The sequence below is a fragment of the Delphinapterus leucas genome, chromosome 4 (assembly GCF_059928025.1).
Source record: "Delphinapterus leucas isolate spDelLeu-1000000601 "Yukka" chromosome 4, BTC_Dleu_Yukka2, whole genome shotgun sequence".
NCBI classification, from domain to species: Eukaryota; Metazoa; Chordata; class Mammalia; order Artiodactyla; family Monodontidae; genus Delphinapterus; species Delphinapterus leucas.
Window position 1 is genome coordinate 75,279,560 of NC_143132.1, and position 22,543 is coordinate 75,302,102.

Sequence of the window (22,543 nt, forward strand, 5' to 3'; positions counted from 1 at the left end):
CTGAAATATCTGTATTTAGTAATTTGACCTTTAGAATGAGAAGATTCAATTGATACACTATGACATGTAGGTAGCATAAAAAGATTTTTTTTAAAATCTTTTTTCAACAAATGTACAGCCTCCCACCACTCAGGTTTTCAACAACCAATTAGGTATCTGATAGGCGATGATCTTTATTTCACACATCTTTTTTGAAGGTGGAGACTGGACATGATAAAGTTGGACTCTACACTAGACTTCATTAAAAATACACTCAGAGAAAGGTTAAGTAGTCTTGGGGAAAATGTTTGATGAAAACACAATGAACATGGCCACATATCAAATGATCACCTATAGGAAAAACAAACCAGACAGCCTTAAGTGGCCCATCACCAAGAGTGGCCACTTTTTGAGAAGACTGATGGCTAACTTTGTGAGCTTATCCCTAAGGCTGAAAACTGCTAGAGACTTGAACACTACCTGTGAAAAATGAATCCATGAATTTCATTTAAAAGCACACTTGTGATTTTGCAGTATTATTCAGTATTGCTAGGACTGCCTTCTGGAGTGGACATGTTCAGAGTCCTCTAGAAGGGTTTGACCTGAGGATCCTCAGGATGTCCTCTGTGTTGCCAATTCCATTCCCTCACCCATAGGCCAGTGTGGAAATTTCACCACACCCCAGTCTCCTGTTTAGGGCTAAGATTTGTCCTCTGCAGTTATCTTTATTAAAAAGTAAGCACACCCAGGGAGACAGAACACATTAAGCTGCTGCCAATCTCACCCTGATTAGTCAATACTAGGAAAGAGCCTTTTTTTCTTCTTTTATAATTTTACTATTGAGAGTAGGACATAAAAGGAATATGAAACTGAATTTAGAATAAAAATGCAGGGATAATTTTGGATCATGCTATCAGGTAGGAGACACACCTCCCAGAAGAACAGGGGGGAAGAGAGTTTATCTGCAGGAAGGGGGTTTATCTGCAAACAGAAATGGTGCCATAAGAAAGGGAAGCAATTAGTCAGGGAACAGGAAGAGAGACAGGGTCTCTACTTGCCCTGATGGTAGCACATGACCCCTTCTGTTATCATTATTCTTAACCCTGCAATTAGATTGTAAAGTATTTCTGGCCTGGGAGTAAAATCTAAATCAGTTTAATAGGTCCAAGACTTTCACTGAGTCATCTGTTTACTTTATCTACCATATTCCTGGTTCCCTCATTCCACCCCGAACCCCCTAAATTTACTTAAACTTTTCCTTTATTTAATGCCATACTTTTAATGATGGCACATTAAGGATGTCATTAGCTGGCAGTGTTGTTTGTAGGGTAATGTTATAATATCTGATATAATCCCAGGGTATAGAGACCTGCATCCACTTCTCCCCACCTGCTGCCGATAAGAATTCCACTGGAAAGGTATTAAAAAGTAGTGTGTTTTGTTCAACACATAATCAATAAAATGCAAGGGTAAAATCATGACACTCCTTGACATAGTAAAAGCCTTGAAAAGTAACACAGGATATTGTTTTCTAAATACGGCACCTTAAACCTACATTTAATGATCTCTTGCTAAGGTTAGGAGGGTCAAACTCTTGAAATACTTCAAAATCCAAAGGGAATGATGGAGCTTTGTAGAAGTAACAGCCCACTCCAGCTTCTCACATATTCCTTACAAATGAGTCGCTTCCAGGGAAATCACTGGATCTGAAACACTGGAGCCGAGAGTTCCTTCTCCCATTCACCCCCTGCCCCCATCTACACAGGAGCAAGGAGATGGGTGTCCAGCCTCAAATGGTTTATTAATCAAAAGTTCTTCAAGCTGCCTGACCAAATGCTGAATTTCCAAAATTCTTTTCTCACCAGAAAAGGAATACGAATTTTGATGTCAACCCCAAAATTTGGGGCTCTTAACATTTTTTTTCAAAATCACATATAAAAGGTTCTTTATCCCTCTGGCAAATACAAAATAGTTACCCTCAGGGGAAAGGAAAACAATATTTATAGAAGATAAATGATGATGTGATATTAAGATCCTCTGCTGGTTCACTCAAAAGGCTACTGCTTCTTACTCAAGCTGCCACAGGAAATCTATGCTAGTAGGGAGAAAAATTTCCATGGCTCAGTGATGAGACAATACCAGTAAACAATTTATTAAAGAGCCTGCCATCCATCATTGGAATTTGGAACAATAATGATACATTGAAAATAAGTATTCATCCCAAGTTTCTTTTCCTCCTCACAAATTCCTTCAGCTCCAATATCTCTTCAGTAAATTAATAGTATTTTGCTCTTAGTCTTTTTGGAAACAAGCCAAGGAAAGAGAAGGCACCAGCGGCAGCTGCCACAAACCCAATGGTACTTATTGCTCGGTTGGCCTATAAGGAAACAGGAAACAAACAAAAACACATCTTATTCTAAAAGCATCTCAGTGTCCTAAACCCCAGCTTTAGCTTGTTTCCTAAACTGAAGACCCATTTTAATGTACAATGGATGAATTCAAAACTCAGTGCAAAATTAAAATTCTGTATGCTGATGAAATAAATTTATAATTATTATGACAAAGATAGAAATACACATAGGTAGAGATCCCTCATTTTTTTTTTTTTAAGAAGATGTTGGGAGTAGGAGTTTATTAATTATTTTATTTTTGCTGTGTTGGGTCTTCGTTTCTGTGCGAGGGCTTTCTCTAGTTGTGGCAAGTGGGGGCCACTCTTCATCGCGGTGTGTGGGCCTCTCACTATCGCGGCCTCTCTTGTTGCGGAGCACAGGCTCCAGACGCGCAGGATCAGTAGTTGTGGCTCACGGGCCTAGTTGCTCCGCGGCATGTGGGATTCTCCCAGACCAGGGCTCGAACCTGTGTCCCCTGCATTGGCAGGCAGACTCTCAGCCACTGCGCCACCAGGGAAGCCCGAGATTCCTCATATTTTTATAGTTTCTGAGAGTTTACAAACTCATTATGCCACAATTCCTAATAATTGTCATAGTACCCCTGGGAGGTAGCATTACTCCTGTTTTGTAAAACTTGAGAAGTTAAAAGTGATTTGCCCGAGGGAGGTCGTACCACCAGGATGTTTAGATATAGTTTAGTCTTGAACCATGTGTTCTCCCCCTATGAAACCCCTACCCCCTAAACACATACTGGTTTGGTTGATTCTATATCAAGGTGAATATCCTGTGTGTGTGTGTGTGTGTGTGTGTGTGTGTGTGTGTGTGTGTGTGTGTGTATTGGTTGAGGGGTGTAGACATGATAAGAAAGTGGGAGCACTCATTCAAGAAGTCTGTTAAAAAGATGAGAGCATTTGGATGGACCCGTATGTGTGTGTGTGTGTGTGTGTGTGTGTGTGTTCCTTGACTTCATGTCTGTTAGGAAAATAATTCAGGGATGTGACTTGAGCTCAATACCTATAGGCTCTTATTTGGTAGATACACTTTCTATTCTGATAAACAAACTTCAAGAGAAGTCAATACTGATGATAACTATCATGTCAAAAAGTAATTTCTCATGTAGACAAATGAAAATAAACCACTCTCAAGCTCAACTGTCCATAAAGGAGCTCAGACATTTACATCTTTAAGGGTATTAATCGTCACCATGATGATGGAACTGATGAATATTCACGGTTTCATGGCACTCAACTAATATCGCCTTCCATCTGCAGTGCAATTTTATGACCCAAAGGTCACATCCAGATACTTCAGAGTCATCAGGTATTCTGAAAACAACACTTATTCTCTGGGAGTTAAGAATCGGGCTTTCAAATAAAGCAAAACATTTTTCCTAAATTACTCTGGAGACCAGCCCCAGTGCTGGAAACTGTGACCCAGCTCACACTGGAGCATGCCCTCTGTCTAACACACAGCCCTCCACCACAGAGCCTGCCACCCCCATATGCCGCATAATGTTCCCTCCCTAACTGTGGGTTCCCTATGGGGAACAGGCAGCATGGGTTCTAGCCAGGACAGAAGCACAATGGCAAGAGTATTCACTTCATTACATCATCCTGTGGTCTGTAGGGACGAGGCCTATAATTATAACTCCCTGCTCTGTTACCATCCCCAGTTGCCAAAGAGAATGACACCGGTAAACAACTGAAAAATCCTATTTTAGTTTACAATTCTAATTTAATGTATTTGGTTAGTTGGTTATTTCTTTTATCTGTAATTTTTAATTAGTTGCTACCTAAGTTGCTTCCCAGGAGAGAGTCAGAATTCACTATAGCATAGAGCTACCCACATAGCTCATGGGGAGCAAAAAAGGGCTGCGAGATACAAGATACCAGACAAAATTCCAAAGAGGGGCAGAATCAATAATCAGACAGGGAGTAAGGATTATAAACCAAGCCCAAACCTCATGCAATTCCAGAAAGATGCTGAGATTCCAAGGAGGGCTGATTCAGGAAAATATGGCAGGCAATGCAAAAACAGGAAGGTGCAATTGGTGTCTTTAAACAGAGACATCAAATGGCAGCAGAGGACAGCCCTGGGAAAATGGCAGGACCCTGTGGGTGCGGTGGCCCCAGCTAGATGCAGTCCTAACTCACTGGGTATCTTTCAGCCACTAGAAACATAACATGTGAGAGAAATCCCATAAATCTAAGAGACCTGGGGAGGGGACAGACAACTTAATACTAACTCAAAATCCCCTGAGATTGCACAGGCAAGATACAATTATAATAAAGCCACTTCCAGCATGCAGTTTCCCAAATCCCAAACATTTATTTTTTTCAAGTTGCATTCTAAATGGAAAAAGCACATGTAATTTGGACAATCCCTTAGAGTTATGTGTAATGGGATCTGACCTGCAAGATTATAAAATCCCAGGATTTTTGTGGTGAAACAGCATGAACAAGAGCTTTTACTTCATGGCTGATTTAGGATTATAAGATCACCAAATCCTATCCTGCACACTTCATCCTTTATAGGGCTTTCGGGGTGGGGGGGGCATGGTAAACAACCCATTCTGAGGATCTATATATACATGCCCAATGAAATGTTAGCTATAACTGAAGCAGCTGGGTCCAGACATCAGTTTAGCTGGGTCACAGATGACTGTAGGGGTTATCAAAATCCCTCTTCCCCCAAGACTCTAAGGCTGCAGTGCTATGCAAATAAACACAGTCAGGGTGTACTGTCTGTCAGCTTGTCCAGGCCCATTCAAGGGTGCTGCTATCTTCCACAAAGATAGACACATTTTAATAACTTGTTTAGACTCGAACAGTGAGAAATGTTGATTTTAGGAATTTGTAAAAATAAGGAAAAGACAAGCCACAGGCTGGAAGAAAACATTGGTGAAAGGCATATTTGATAAAAGATTGTTTTCCAAAATATGCTAAGAACTCTTAAAACTCAACAATATGAAAACAAGCAAGCAACACAATTAAAATTGGGCTAAAGATGTCAAGAGACACATCACTAAATGTGATATGCAGAGAGCAAATAATACATGAAAATATGTCCAACAACATACATATTTAAGGAATTGCAAATTAAAACAATGGAGATACAACCATGTACCTATCAGAATGGCTAACCTCCAAAACGCTGACAGTGCCAAATGCTAAAGATTTGGAGCAACAGGAGCTCTTGTTCATTGCTGGTGGGAATTCAAAATGGTACAGACACTTTGGAAGACAGCTGGGCAGTTTCTAACAAAACTAAACATACTCTTACCGTATGATCCAACAATCATAAAACTTGGTGTTTATCCAAATGAGTCAAAAATTAACATCCACAAAAGACCTACATGAAAATGTTTCCAGCAGCTTTTTTTTCATAATTACCAAAACTGGGAAGCAGCCAAGATGTCCTTCAGTAGGTGAGTGGAAAAATAAACTGTGGTGCATCCAGACCAGGGAATATTATTCAGCGATAAAAAGAAATGAGCAACAAAACCATGAAAAGACATGGAAGAATTTTAAGTGCATATTGCTTAGTATGATTTCAACTATATGACATTCTGGGAAAGATAAACTACAGGGCAGTTAAAAAAAAAAATCAGTGGTTGCCAGAGATTTAGAGAAAGAGGGAATGATTAAGTAGAGTATACAGGATGTCATTACACAGTTGTCAAAACCAACAGAATTTACAACATAAAGAGTGAACACTTATGTTAACTATTTTAGGGGAAGAAAATTTTTTCCTTTACCCATAACAAGTTCTCAGCTGAGGCTCTGTAATAAGAGGAAAGCAAACAGAAGTTTATTAACATGCATATCTCATATACTCATGGGAGAAATTCAGGGAAGAGTAACTCAAAGAGAGAGAATAAACAAAACACAGCATTAGTAAAAGGAAAGGAATCATAAAGATCAGAGCAGAAATAAATGAAATAGAAACAAAGAAAACAATAGCAAAGATCAATAAAACTAAAAGCTGGTTCTTTGAGAAGATAAACAAAATTGTAAACCTTTAGCCAGACTCATCAAGAAAAAGAGGAAGAGGACTCAAATCAATAAAATTAGAAATGAAAAAGGAGAGTTACAATGGACACCAGAGAAATACAAAGCATCATAAGAGACTACTACAAGCAACACTATGCTAATAAAATGGGCAACCTAGAAGAAATGGACAAATTCTTCGAAAGGTATAACCTTCCAAGACTGAACCAGGAAGAAATAGAAAATATGAACAGACCAACCACAAGTAATGAAATTGAAACTGTGATTAAAAATCTTCCAACAAACAAAAGTCCAGGACCAGATGGCTTCACAGGTGAATTCTATCAAACATTTAGAGAAGAGCTAACACCTATCATTCTCAAACTTTTCCAAAAAATTGCAGAGGAAGGAACACTCCTAAACTCATTCTACAAGGCCACCATCACCCTGATACCAAAACCAGACAAAGATAATGCAAAAAAAGAAAATTACAGACCAATATCACTGATGAATATAGATGCAAAAATCCCCAACAAAATACGAGCAAACAGAATCCAACAACACATTAAAAGGAGCATACACCATGATCAAGTGGGATTTATCCCAGGGATGCAAGGATTCTTCAATATACCCAAATCAATCAGTGTGATACACCACATTAACAAATTGAAGGAGAAAAACCATATGATCATCTCACTAGATGCAGAAAAAGCTTTCAACAAAATTCAACACCGATTTACGATAAAAACTCTCCAGAAAGTGAGCATAGAGGGAACCTACCTCAACACAATAAAGGCCATATATGACAAACCCACAGCAAACATCATTCTCAATGGTGAAAAACTGAAAGCATTTCCTCTAAGATCAGGAACAAGACAAGGATGTCCATTCTCGCCACTATTATTCAACATAGTTTTGGAAGTCCTAGCCATGGCAATCAGAGAAGAAAAGAAATAAAAGGAATACAAACTGGAAAAGAAGAAGTAAAATCATCACTGTTTGCAGATGACATGACACTATACATAGAGAATCCTAAAGATGCCACCAGAAAACTACTAGAGCTAATCAATGAATTTGGTAAAGTAGCAGGATACAAAATTAATGCACAGAAATCTCTTGCATTCCTATACACTAACAACAAAAGATCAGAAAAAGAAATTAAGGAAACAATCCCCTTCACCATTGCAACAAAAAGCATAAAATAACTAGGAATAAACCTATCTAAGGAGGTAAAAGACCTGTACTCAGAAAACTATAAGACAGTGATGAAAGAAATCAAAGATGACACAAACAGGGGCTTCCCTGGTGGTGCAGTGGTTGAGAATCTGCCTGCCAATGCAGGGGACACGGGTTCAAGCCCTGGTCTGGGAAGATCCCACATGCCGTGGAGCAACTAGGCCCATGAGCCACAACTACTGACCCTGCGCGTCTGGAGCTCGTGCTCTGCAACAAGAGAGGCCGCGACAGTGAGAGGCCCGCAACCACGATGAAGAGTGGCCCCCGCTCGCCGCAACTAGAGAAAGCCCACACACAGAAACAAAGACCCAACACAGCCAAAAATAAAAATAAATAAATAAATAAAATAAAAAATTAAAAAAAAAAAATGACACAGACAGATGGAGAGATATACCATGTTCTTGGATTGGAAGAATCAGTATTGTGAAAATGACTATACTACCCAAAGCAATCTACAGATTCAATGCAATCCCTATCAAATAACCAATGGCATTTTTTACAGAAATGGAACAAAAAATCTTAAAATTTGTATGGAGACACAAAAGACCCCGAATAGCCAAAGCAATCTTGCGGGAAAAAAACGGAGCTGGAGGAATCAGACTCCCTGACTTCAGCCTACACTACAAAGCTACAGTAATCAAGACAATATGGTACTGGCACAAAAACAGAAATATAGATCAATGGAACAGGATAGAAAGCCCACAGATAAACCCACGCACCTATGGTCAACTAATCTATGACAAAGGAGGCAAGGATATACAATGGAGAAAAGACAGCCTCTTCAATAAGTGGTGCTGGGAAAACTGGACAGCTACATGTAAAAGAATGAAATTAAAACACTCCCTAACACCATACACAAAAATAAACTCAAAATGGATTAGAGACCTAAATGTAAGACCAGACACTATAAAACTCTTACAGGAAAACCTAGGAAGAACACTCTTTGACATAAATCACAGCAAGATCCTTTTTGACCCACCTCCTGGAGAGATGGAAATAAAAACAAAAATAAACAAATGGGACCTAATGAAACTTAAAAGCTTTTGCACAGCAAAGGAAACCATAAACAAGATGAAAAGACAACCCTCAGAATGGGAGAAAATATTTGCAAACGAATCAACGGACAAAGGATTAATCTCCAAAATATATAAACAGTTCATGCAGCTCAATATTAAAAAAACAAACAACCCAATCAAAAATGGGCAGAAGATCTAAACAGACATCTCTCCAAAGAAGACATACAGATGGCCAAGAGGCACATGAAAAGCTACTCAACATTACTGGTTATTAGAGACATGCAAATCAAAACTACAATGAGGGGCTTCCCTGGTGGCGCAGTGGTTGGGAGTCTGCCTCTGCCGATGCAGGGGACATGGGTTCATGCCCCAGTCCGGGAGGATCCCACATGCCGCGGAGCGGCTGGGCCCGTGGGCCGTGGCCGCTGAGCCTGCACGTCCGGAGCCTGTGCATCAATGCCTGTGCATTACATGTGCATTACATGTGCATTACATGTATCAATGTAAATTGATACAGCTACTTTGGAGGACAGTAGGCAGGTTCCCTAAAAAACTAAAAATAGAATTACCATATGACCCAGCAATCCCACTACTGGGCATATACCCAGAGAAAACCATAATTCAAAAAGACACATGCACCCCAGTGTTTATGGCAGCAGTATTTACAATAGCCAGGTCATGGAAGCAACCTAAATGCCCACTGACAGACAAACGGATAAAGAAGATGTGTTACATATATGCAGTGGAATATTAGCCATAAAAAGGAACGAAACTGGGTCATTTGTAGAGATGTGGATGGACCTAGAGACTGTCATACAGAGTGAAGTAAGTCAGAAAGAGAAAAACAAATATCGTATATGAACACATATATGTGGAATCTAGAAAAATAGGACAGATGAACTGGTTTGCAATGCAGAAATAGAGCCACAGATGTAGAGAACAAGCGTATGGACGCCAAGCGGGGAAAGTGGCGGGGCGTGGTGGTGGTGGGATGAATTGGGAGATTGGGATTGACATATATACACTAATATGTATAAAATACATAACTAAGAACCTGCTGTATAAAAATAAATAAATAAAATAAGACACAAAGAATTCAGGCTTATATAGCATCTTCAACAAAGAACAATAAATTTGTAGAGAAATGACAGGACACAGGAAAGTGGTTCGCCTTCCAAGGGCAACAGTCTGTGGGAAGGTAAACGTACAGGAAACTAATGGTAAACAGAGGCTTGTATGTAGTTTGTTATGTAGATACCTCTAGTGCCCTCTCTAGGCTGATAGCGTCTTACATTAACCACTGGTTGTCCCTGATGATTAACTTTTGTCCTTCCTGGTAGAGTGGGGAGGAGGAACACCTTTGAAAATTTATGTCCTGCTTTTAGGCAAATAGGGGGAGGGCAGAGAGCTTTTCTTGCAACCGCTTCTACTCAGTTGTCTCTCAATTGCTCAAAATAATCCTTATGCCAAAGTGACATATTTGGGGGTGGCATATTCTGGTTTCCTTCACTATGGACTCTGGTTGATAAGGATGTACCAATGTTGGTTCATCTTTTGTAACAAATATACCACACTGCTGTAGGATGTTGACAGTGGGGAAGGATACATTTATGTGTGTGGGAGGGGGAGTATGTGGGAACTCTCTATACTTTCAGCTCAATTTTGCTGTGAATTTAAAACTACTCTAAAAAGTAAAGTCCATTAATTTTTAAAAAAATACAGAAAAGTACAAAGAAGAAAAAGATGGGGCCACAATCCTTCCACCTTTCTAACCTTTTTATGTATTTATAGTTTTTTAAATTGGGGGAAATACACAGCCATTTCCCAAGGATGCTGTTGTATGCTCAAGACCCTAAGCCTTAAAGGGACCCTGGAAAACAAATCTAATATTAGTTATTATTAGCACTAACACTTAATTATTGATAGAAATAAAAATAACAATTCGAGTGCTGTAGTTCCTTAGATCAAGAGAATTTTACTGAAGAGTGTCAACAAAGATCTATAAAATTGCTAAAATACTGAAATTAAAAGTAGTCTATGAAAGTACACTTTTTATTGGGATGAATAATATGTAACGGAGTATGCTAAGAGACTTTAAAAATCTCTTACAATCTATAAAACAACCTCACTTTATAGATTAGAAAACTGATAAACAATGTGTCCAAAGTCATCCAGCTATGAAGTGGTGAAGATGGGGCTCTAGCTCAGATCAGCAGAATTCCAAAGCTTAGGTGTGTCCTTAAGGCTGTCACTACACCATCTTCATCAGAACCTGCTAAAGAACAGTTCTATTAGTTGCTAAAAAAATGGTTACTTTTTCATGGGTCTTGATCTGGGTATGAAAGGTGGAAAGATGATAGATTACAAGTGAGAGTCAAAGCAAAAAGATGGCTCTAATTCCTTTTGATTTAGCCACATTAAAAAAAAAAAATACTGATTGAGTGCAGTGGACAACTTTGTCATTAACAAACTTTATTTCTTAGCCATACCACTACTTTTCAATGCAAAGGTGAGCTGAAACTTGTGTGCACATCCTCTGGGTTTTGGATCAGAAGCAATTTATTGCTACATGTGAATAGAACATTCATTATGGTAATGTACTTCCTAATAAAAATGAATTTCCAACTAAATTACTTCTTAATAAAAACAAATGTATCCTTTCATTATGTTCCATCTCCCATTTTCCCAAGCTTTCGTGAGCAGAATTGTAACTTCATTCCTCAGAATAGACATTTATATAACAGATCCACCATTTAAAGATACTGGAAGCCTTTATATATTCATTTTCTCACACCACTTTAATAAATCGTTAGGTTAAAACATCAATGATGGAATTGGATTGGTGGGAAGATAGGTAGGGAAAGGGCATGCTTTTAGTGAGGAATCTAACATACTACCTAATAGTGATGGTAAATAACAAAACTATAAGCTACTTCCTCTGGTGGGGGAAGTCCTCCACCAGGGACTTCCCTGGTGGCACAGTGGATAGGACTCCAAGCTCCCAATGCAGGGGGCCAGGGTTCAATCCCTGGTCAGGGAACTAGATCCCACATGCATACTGCAACTAAGAGTTCGCATGCCACAACTAAGGAGCCCTGGAGCCACAACTAAGGAGCCTGCCTGCTGCAACTAAGACCCGGCACAACCAAAAAATAAATAAATAATTTTTTTAAAAGTCAATTAATTCACTGAAAATCCTCCAAAAGCTCAATGAATCAAAGGATCTCCTCAAAAGCACAACATTTATTTGAAACTAGCATTGCAAGGAAACAGAAGACATCTACAAAGCCACCAAGCTATGGCATCAGTTAGCCTCTTTCAGCTAATGGAAAAGAATCTCACTATTACCATCTATGATTTCGGCAAACGAACTCCCACTCAAAAATGTCAGCATTCTTTTCAGCATATTTTTTTCAGTATATAAAGTTACTGATTTAATTGCTGTATGGTGGGGTAATGGGAAAAAATACTGAAGGACAGAGGGCAATAAGAATGACAGAAAGCTATGGTCTTCACTCTGCTTCAAGTCCCTTCTAACCCAAATTCATGATACGAATGTTCTAGTCTCAGTGTGGTCATGAAATTGCTGCATGACCTTGGGCAACTCGATTCCCTCCTTTGTCCTTCAGTGTTCTCATATTTTCTTGTTCTTTTCCATTTGGCCTGAAAACTTGATCATAGTCAGTAGCTATTATTTTCCCAATGTAAGAAACTTCCATTTCTCCTAGAGAAAACTCACCTGCTCTGAAACTCCTTCTCCATAGCGGAGCAAAGTCACAAAATGCTCACAGTTGTTGACAAGTAAGTCATACTCCACCTCCTGTCCAGCAACAAACTCTGACCGCTGCATGACTTCTTCCACGGGGAGTGGTGGGTATGTTCCATCGTATTTATTGTTTATTCTGTATGTGTCATTTCCCACAACATCCTTCAAAAGCTGCATCTTCACCAGGGCTTTTCTGCTGAATACAGACTTGGCGCTTGTAAACGATGCAGAAATGCCATCGTCTATAAGGAGAATTCTGGTTAGCAAGATATAGCGAGCCAGCCCAGTGAACTCCACAGCCATCCTAACTTATCCTCAAACCAGAAACCATTTAAGCTTACTAACAGTAAACCCTCATTCTCTAATTTATCACTAACATTTGTTCAATACTATATGAGTGAGAATATAAGAAAACTTTTTGAAAATCTATACCTACCTATCTTTTTGAAAATTTATAGAACAAATTGGGTGTGAAAACTCTACCTATTTTTGAGGAATAAGTTCTCTATCAATTGATTATTATTAGGGATCTTGGCATATGTTTCCAACAAAGTACAGATAAGATCATTGCCCCCTTTTTCTATGATGCAGTCTATTTTTCAGCATTTGAACTCTTCCAAACTAATACCATTGGGCTTAGCAGTAGTGCATTACGATTAGTGCTCTTGTCCTGCATCTAAGCAGCACTCCTTACACCCAGCTCTGTTTTTACACTTGTTCTTTTAATTAGGCTTCACTTTGAAACCTGCAGGGGACCCCAGTCTTCTGAGGGGTCAGTTGGGGTCAGGCTGGGGCCCTGCCTTGTTTTGCTAGTTCCTTTAGCCAAGAAACTAAGTCCTAAAACTAAACCTAATGTAGTAGGCACTGTCAACTCTATGTGGCCCCTAGCTGCGCCCTACCCACCTGTCACAATTCCCCATGCCCTACCACTCCATCTTACTGCCTCTATTAGTAAGCATTGGTCTAGACTGCCTGAAACCTCTGTGTCCTGGCATGCCGTGGTCAGCACCTGAGGCATCTGATTCCTTAGTGTTCAGCTTTAACACCAGGCCCTAGGCCCTCTCCATCTGCCCGAGACTGCCATGCTTGGCCATTGTTCAAGTAAACCATGAGATGAAGGGTCTCTGTATAACCAGTGTTATGACACTTTTCCTTTCAGTTATGACTCAAAGCAAACATTTTTTCCACTCCTCTTTTTTTCTCTCCTCCAAAATCCTTTTCATTGGAGCAGCATTTCCAGTTAATTATCTTACACGTTAAAAGTTCTTACACATTACAAGTTCATAGGACACATATATCCTAGTTAGAATTATTCAATTTTTTTTTTGACTAGTTTGATGTAATCAATTTACCGATGAGAAAATCAAAGCTTGGAGAGATAAACTGGCTTGTGGAACATCCCACAAGTAGTTAACAGAAACAGGAATTTAACTTCAGTCTACAGGATCAAAGCTCAGTGCTTGAACCACATTAAGATGGAGCTTAAGGTGGGAAAAAAGAAAACAGCACAAAAACCTCATATTATTTTCCAAATGTGAAAACTGCAGAGATAATGTAAAGAATTGCTTAGCGTTAATTATTAGACTCTACAGAATGAATGGCTCTATATCGTAAGTGTCATTTTATTTGTCATTTCCACTTCCAATATTCTAGAACAAGAGGCAAATAGCTCAAAATCTTGCAAAAATCACTTCATTAACAGTTCTCAGAAGCTCTCAAGATAGTAAGACTTAGGCCTATAAACACTTAGGCCTATAAACACTTCTTTATAAAGGTATCTTGAGGAAATATTATTCTAGGCTATTTGTTATTTGCATACATTTTTTCTTAATAATTTGTGCTCATTTCTAAACCTGTAAAAAATACAGAAAAATACAGCATAAACACATAAATAAATATAAACCACCTATTATCCTGCCACTCAGAAATAACTATTATTATTATTTTGATGTATTTGTACTGTCTTTTATTATCACTTGTATATGTGTGTGTATATGTTTGCATTAACATGTATGTGCGTATATATGATTTCTTTGCAAACCAGGTACCATATTACACAATGCACTTTAATCTGGAATTTTCCAATAGCTATCATACAAGATCATCTTTCATGCAATTAAAGATGTCCAGAAATGATTTTTAGCTGTTAAAGTATTATTGTTTTAGTCTACTGAGCACCCCATCTTACCACTGCTTCTTCCTTTCTGGAAAAGACTCTTTCTAGGCCAGTCATACTATCCTATTCCTGCACACAGTTATGGTTCAGTGATGGACATGGGACCCACACCAGACAATTAGAGTCATTCTCCATGATTTTTCTAACTGCAATGGGCAGGAAGTAACTCTCTCCTGTGGGTCACAAGCCTGTAAGGATGAGAGCCTAAGAATGCTTATGGTCATCAGCTCAGCTTCTTAGACATAGCCTGGGATAATGAAGACAATATACAGAAAAAGAATGCAGATGTGGGATGGAGAATTTTGATAGTGTTCAATCCCCTAGATCTGGGCATCCCTGAGGCCAGCACCATCTCTACTCTTTCTGTAGTTGCCTTCACTGAAGCAATGAATTTGCTGTTTTGTTTAAGTGAATTTGAATTTATGTTACTTGCAACTAAAAAATTCTGCCAGGCCTTCCCTGGTGGCGCAGTGGTTGAGAGTCTGCCTGCCGATGCAGGGGACACGGGTTCGTGCCCCGGTCCGGGAAGATCCCACATGCCGCGGAGAGGCTGGGCCTGTGAGCCATGGCCGCTGGGCCTGCGCGTCCGGAGCCTGTGCTCCGCAACGGGAGAGGCCACAACAGTGAGAGGCCTGCATTCCGCAAAAAAAAAAAAAAAAAAAAAAAAAAATTCTGCCAGACACAGATACCTAATATCTTGTGGCTAAATCATAATTCACTTAACCATTCCCTTGCTGGCCATTGATCCATTCTGTTTTTTAAACCATTATAAATGAGATAGAAGTGAACATTCTCATACACAAATATTAAATTAGTATCTCTAAAAGTATTTCCCAAGAATAGATTCATAGAGGTAAAATTACAGGGTCAGAGCATATGAACTCCTTTAAGACTCTTAGCACATATTGTTAAATTGCTTTTGCGAACAATTTTATCAACTTATATTTCTGTCAACAGTATCCTTGTGTTCATTTCATTATACCTTTATCAACAGATTATCATTTTTTTTAATTTTGCTAATGTGAGAGGCATAAAATCTGTCATTTTATTTTATAATTCCTAGATGACTGAAAAGCTGAAACCTTTAAAAATGGGTATTGTATTTTTGTCTTCTACAGACTGTTCACAATCTTCTACCCATTTGTTTGTTGGGATTTGGGTGTTCGCTGCTGTTCCCTCAGCTTAAGGAACTCTTTCCCCAAATATCACGTGCTGGGTTTCTTCACCTCTTTCAAGTTGTGTCTCAAATGTTACTTTCTCATGAGATTTTCCTGACCAGCTAATTTAAAACTGCAGCAGCCACAACTCCCCAGCACTTCCTATCCTGCTTCTATGATTTTCTCCATTATCACTTATCTCTAATCTAACATTACTTTCTGTATTTTGTTCATGCTCCCTCTCTCAGGCTTGCTCTCTCCCTCTCTCCCTCTCTCCCCCTCTCCCTCTCTCTCTGTCTCTGTCTCCCTCTCTCTCTCCACTAGAATGTAAGCTCCACTGTGTAGGGACTGGCTTATGTATCCCTAGCATTTAGAATAGCCTTTGGCACATACTGGAAAATCTATAAATAGATGCTGAATGAATTGAAATAATCTATTTGTATTATATATAAAGACATTGTGACTCTTGTCATGTTTGTGGCAAATATTTTCCCCAGCTGATTATTTACTTTTTAACTGTGTTTTTTTAATCCAGAGGTTTAAAATTTTAATGTTAATTGGATTTTGTGATTTCTTCAATGCCACTTTAGTCTTAGAAGGTCCTTCTGTAAACCTAGATCTGTTGGATTTATCTACTTTCTACATTTTATTTCTAGTCTGTTTTATTTTATGATTTTGTTCATGATTCCTTCTTGTAACAAGAAAACTAAAAAGCTCCCAGGAGCTTCTGGAAACAAACCTTACCTAGAGGTGCTATGTTGATAACATACCCATCACCCAAGTACAGTGCCCAGTGTTGATAGCCAGGACGAAACACTTCAATCAAATCACCTGGCTGAGGGTTGCCAGGATAGTTCAAACTAAAGCAATCATTAAACGCCATCTGCAACGACAGACACAAAGAAGATCTAGTTGATATGACTTGGCAAAAGAAGATCAGTTCAAGGCTTCTATAGAAACATGGCAATACAGAATTTATTGGATTGCATTCCTTATTAAATACTTAGATTCACACCACTGTCCTTTTCTTTCAATGATTCCTATACGGAATTATGTGTGCACACATGGACAAGTGGAGAAAGAATTTCTCTACCATTGCTTAATTTTCTATAGCAATGCTTCTCATACTGATTAACCCCAGGGCTCCTTTATTATAATAAGCATTTCATGATAATATCTGTTTTACTATGTAAATGTTCAGTTCATGACTACACAAAAAATATAATAAAGCACTTAGCATGAAAAAAGTCAGGATTCAGAAGCAGAAGATCAGAAGTCTTTCAGCCTTTCATATAGTGACTTAGTAAAATCAAAAAGAGGTCTGGGTGTTCACTAACATTCTGTGCAAAAGTATACTTTATCCTGCAAAACTTACTCTGTGATTTAAGCGGACACAAGCTCCAGGCTCAGATGAGTGTCCAGTCAGATATTCAGGCATACTGTAGGACACAGGACCTTTCTTCCTTGTGCTGAACTGTGCTGTGCAGACCCAGGCACACTGGCCTCCACCTGAAACCATATACAAGTCCCCGTGTCCCTGTCCTTTGAAGAAAAAAGGCTTTTGCTTTAGTCTTCCAGGCTTCCCCTGAGTCTTAAAAGGCTGGCTCAAGAGTTAATGATTAGGAAAGGTGAAGAAGTAGAAAAAAAGAATAGCTGCTGGGTGGGGAAACTGGTAACAATTTGGACTATAAATCAGCCAGATAGCGGAGTCACCAAACTTCCAGTTCCCTGAAATATATAGATAAATATCTGACACACATTCCTAAGTTGTTTTTATAGGAAGCAGAACCCCATCAGGTGAAAACTACTGACTTCAAGCACATAGACACAGACTGGTTGAAACCAGAAGATTAATGATGCTTGAAACTTCACCTTGATGCCAACCAAGCCGAGAATTGAGCACAAGCTGATCACACACCCTGTGGCCCCTCCCTCACCTTGCCTTTAAAAACCCTTCCCTGAAAGCCATTGGGGAGTTCAGAACTTTTGAGCATGAGCTGCCCATTCTTCTTGCTCGGCAATCTGCAATAAATGCTGTACTTTCCTTCACCACAACCCAGTGTCAACAGGTTGGCTTTGCTGCATGTCAGGCAAGGGGACCCAAATCCAGGTTCGATAACACACCCACTAAATATCAGTAAACACCCTTTGTCATTGTGACAACCACAAACACTCCCACAGATTTCCACCACTCCCCAACTGCCCCACTTACTGTCTGATTCCTCATTTCTGATTCCCAAAACAGTGCAAGGTGGTTGATGCAGAAGGGGGACAACTTGGAAGGTTGGGAAGTTCATCATATTGATGGGTATGTCTGAAAATTCACAGTTTGGTGAATTTTTTTCCTTTTAAGTCAGTACTTTTCAGAAAGAACATATAAGTCTCTGATGGTTGATTTTTATGGAACATTACATTTTCTATGTACAGCATCCAAGTAGAATGACTCAGTAAGAGGAAGTTATGTACATTCATTGATAATCAAAAGGAGATTTCATGTTACATCCATGTTGAGTATCTAATTGACAACAGAGTATTCCTCTGCATCTCTCACTCTAATGTAGATACATATACTCATTTACAAAATAAACCCAAGTGCCAGAAATGTAAACTTCCAAATCATCTAAATTATAATTATAATAGCATACGCAAAGAGCTTGGGGATACAGACTATCATTTTCCTGGCACACTAAAAGTCTTTTTTACAACAATTAATATTGGGAGGGTGTTTTCCCAAGTATTTGTATGCCATCTGTTGAAAACTTCAATCATCATACTGTCACAGAAATGAGGCCAAATGCAAACTGTCCATCTGTTGAAAAATAACCATTAAAACAACTTTATGGAAACTATTAAGTCTAACCACCCTCTCAAACATGTTTGAGTCTTATTAATATGGCAGTTCACAATTTGGCCACATGGGCACTAAAAGGAAAAATATACTATACTATGATATAAACAAACACATTTCCCATGAAAAGGAATCAGCAAGCACACACAGCTGCCTGTTAGCATTCAGAGACCTAGCCAAGCTTACAATAATAACCACCATTTGAACAGAAAGTACTTTGTAGTGTAACGTTTTTTTTCAAGTGCACTATTCAATTAACCCTAATTCATTTTTTTAAAATCGACCATGATTTGAGTTTATTATGTTATTATCCCATTTTACAGCTACAAAGTGATATTAGCAAATGCCAACCTTTTTAAAATACTCCCTGAAACACTTGAATTATAAAATACAGAGGGGAAAATAACTACCCTAGGTGTGAGAGACATGAGCTCTTGTTTCAGGTCTTCTCCATGCTAATTCTGTCACTTTGGGACTTAAATGTAAAATATAAAATTATAAAACATAGAGGGAAAAATACGTAGGAGAAAATCCTCAGGATTTAGTGTAAACGAAGAGTTCTTAGACTTGACACCAAAAGTATTATTCGTAAAAGGAAAAACTGACAAATTGGATGTCCTCAAAATTCAAAACTTTTGCAGCACAAAAGACCCTATTAAAAAGACAAGCTACAGAGCAGGAGAAAATTTTTGAAAACTACATATCCAAGAAAGGACTAATATCAGGAACATACAAAGAACTCTCAAAACTTAACAATTAAGAAGCAAAGAATACAATTAGAACTTGAGCAAAGGACACAATGACACCTTTCATCAAAGAAGAGCCGCAGATGTCAAGCCATGTTAAACATCACTGGCTATTAGGGATATTTAGATTAAAAACCATGATAGCACTACATACCTATCACAATAGCTAAATTAAAAAATTGTGACCAGAGAAAATGCTGGCAAGAATGTGGAGTCACTGGATCACTCATTCACCACTGTTGATAATATAAAATGTTGCAGTCACTCAAAGCAGTCTGGAAATTCCTTTAAAAACTTACCTTGTAACTAAAATATGGTCCAGCAATTGCACTCCTAGGCATTTATACCAGAGACTGAAGACATTAAAGACTTATATTGGCACAAAAACCTGTACACGAATGTTTATAGCATAATAGGCCAAAACTGGAAACAACCCAGATGACCTTCCATGGGTGAACAGTAAACAATTTGTGGTACACCCATACCATGGAACACTACTCCTAAGGAATAAAAAAGAACAAACTACTGATAAGTGCAACAACACAACCAAGGATGAATCTCTAGAGAACTGTGCTGAGTGAAAAAAGCCAGTGACATGACATGTTATATATATGATTCCATCTAAACATTTTGACATGACCTAGTTATAGAAACAGACAACTAATAATGGTTGCCAGGGGTTAAGGAAGTGGTAAGAAGGAAGTGGGTGTGGCTATAAAAAGGCAGCATATGAAAGATGCTAGAGGTGGTGGAATGCCCTACCTCTCCATGTGGTCCATGTCAATAACCTGTTTGTGATACTGCAGTGTGGTGTTGCAAGATGTTACCACTGGGGAAAACCCGGCAAAGGTACAAGGGATCTCTCTGTATTACTTCTTACAACTGCATGTGAATCTACAATTAGCTCAAAATAAAAATCTTTAATGAAGGAAAAAAAAGATCAATGTATTTTTTTCCCCTGCAGAGCATAGAAGAAGACCAATATGGGGAAGTTACAATGAGGCAACTTTTAGCTGTATACGAGGAGAATTTCTCTTTTATTGAAAGTGATCCAACAATGGAATGGAGCACCTTGTACAGATATCAGTCTCTGGCACTGGGAAGGTTTAAACACAGTCACAGTTGATAAAAATAAGATTTCCATGGGGTGGGGGGGAGGCGCTGGTAAGGTGAGGAGGCCTTCCGAGGTCCCTTTCACCTCTATTGTTCATCTCATTCTATTTCCCAGAAACTGTGCAATCCTCAAATCAACAGCACAAAGTAGATATAATTATTCCCCCCATTTTAAATATGAGGAACCTGACGTTCACAGCAGTTCAGGGACTCATCCAAAGTTACACAGTGGGAAAGGGCAGAATGCACATCTGGACTCAGATTAGCCTACATCCAAGGTCAGGCTCCTCATCCTTAAATGCTTGTCCCCGTGTGCACTATACCTCCTCCCTTGCTGGCCTTTCTGCAGCCCTTCTTGCACGCTGTGAGGCTGGATAACAGTCGTGAGGTGATGGTTACAATCACCTTTTTAGAGATCAGGAAACTGAGACTCAGATGAATTAAGTATCAGAACTAAAAGTCACACAGGTAGTAACTGACAGAACTAGAATTCAATCCCAGGTCTGTCTGCTTTGTTCCAGACTGCATGCTCCTTCCTTACTCCACTGATTAACATCACTAGCCAAAGGAATTGCTACTAAACGATATTTCATCTTTTCGCCCTTCTCAAATATTCATTAGATAGAGAAGCTGCAAAAGCATACAGAATGTATATTTCATAAGACGACACAGGAAGTTTTTAAACATTCATACGTGGAACCAGTGAGTAATAGGAAGTGGAGCCTTGGGGAACCCCTGCTCTTCTGCAGGGGAGGTGTCAAGATGAGAAGCTTCTAGAAGCGTTTAGAAGGTTCCCAGACTCATCATACCTTAGGGAAATGGCTAAAACCTGTCTACTTGGGTAATTTGATTTACATGGACATCTACCCATTCCATTCAAGTGCAAGTGTGTTATGTAGTGCTTCATGAACATGATAATACAGAACCAATTAAAGATACATTTTTAAGTCCTCTGCTGAAATCTTTGTGTGTCACCTTTAAGGTAAAAGTACTTCGTTTTAACAGTTCATCTGCACAGAATTGTTTGACTAGTTTACAATAAAGAGTGTCTGTAATCTTTGTACAAGAAACTTCCTGTTTCATGCCAAAACAAGCTTCCTTGTTTATAGCTCCTTGTTGGTCCCCCGGGATGCATCAGAAGAAATAACGGCCCCCCTGCACAGATAGGGACAGGCTGATTAACTGCTGCTTGTGTCCCTGGGGCCACCTGTGTTACAAGAATACTAAGAGCACTTTTTCACAAACTACTCCCGAGGATGCTATTGGCAGTCTGAAACATAAGCACGGGCTGTCCCTACAGTCCAACAGTCTCCCAATTCAGTTTGGATCATTTCCCACTAAAGCTGCATTTTTTCATCCATAGCCCTGTCACACTGAGATGGCTCCATGAAGCCCTAGGCTCCCAGAACGGCTAATTCACAGACCCTCAGAGCTGCCAGTATCCTTGCTCCCACATCCTCTCCCTACAGCTGAGGGTTCCAACTCCCAGCCAAATGAACCATCCTCAGCCGTTGCCCCCTCATTCCTAGCTTGGAATCCCTCCGTGGATCCCCCTGTCGACTCCGAATCTCGCTCCCTCTATAATCTCGGACTCCTTATTCATCCCTACATTCTAGGCAAACCAAACCATTATTCCTCACTCTCACCTGGAGTTATGTTGCTAATACCGAAACTTCTACCTGGAACGCGCTGCCCATTTCCAAATGACCCACTCTTAAGGATCCAGATCAGATGTCACCTCCTCCCCAAGGTCCACCTCCTCTCAGCCACAAGTGACATCTCCTTCCGAGCTACCACTACTCCTTTATCTCTCTAACGCCCACTGCGTTTGCTACACCTGCGTGAGTTACTGATGTCTGGGGAATTTTCTCTTCTGCTCCACGTGGAGGGCTGGTTCCTGTTTATCTCTACACCTGCAGTTTGCTGCAGAGTGGCTGTCACAAGTAACTGCCCAGGGAATGTTTAATAAATGAAGGAACTGGGATCCCGAGCCCAGGGAGGCCAGAGCGGCTGGGCTTTTCCAGCACACAAATTACATTAATAGTCCTGAATGCCACAGTGATATCACCATTCATAGTTCCCAAACTTAATATATTATAATAATAAATACTTATTATTCATACTCAT

At 39.4% G+C, this 22,543-nt stretch overlaps 1 protein-coding gene across 1 annotated transcript; it reads right to left on the bottom strand.

The window, feature by feature from the left end:
• Window positions 1-546: 546 nt before the first annotated feature.
• On the bottom strand, window positions 547-20,947 carry PLAAT1 (phospholipase A and acyltransferase 1). The gene is made up of 4 exons (XM_022569507.3): window positions 17,085-20,947; window positions 16,454-16,592; window positions 12,350-12,618; window positions 547-2,356 (listed from the first exon to the last, which is right to left on the bottom strand). The coding sequence occupies exons 1-4, from the start codon at window positions 17,226-17,228 to the stop codon at window positions 2,255-2,257; spliced, it is 654 nt and encodes a 217-aa protein (XP_022425215.2). The 5' UTR covers window positions 17,229-20,947; the 3' UTR covers window positions 547-2,254.
• Between the last annotated feature and the right edge of the window lie 1,596 nt (window positions 20,948-22,543).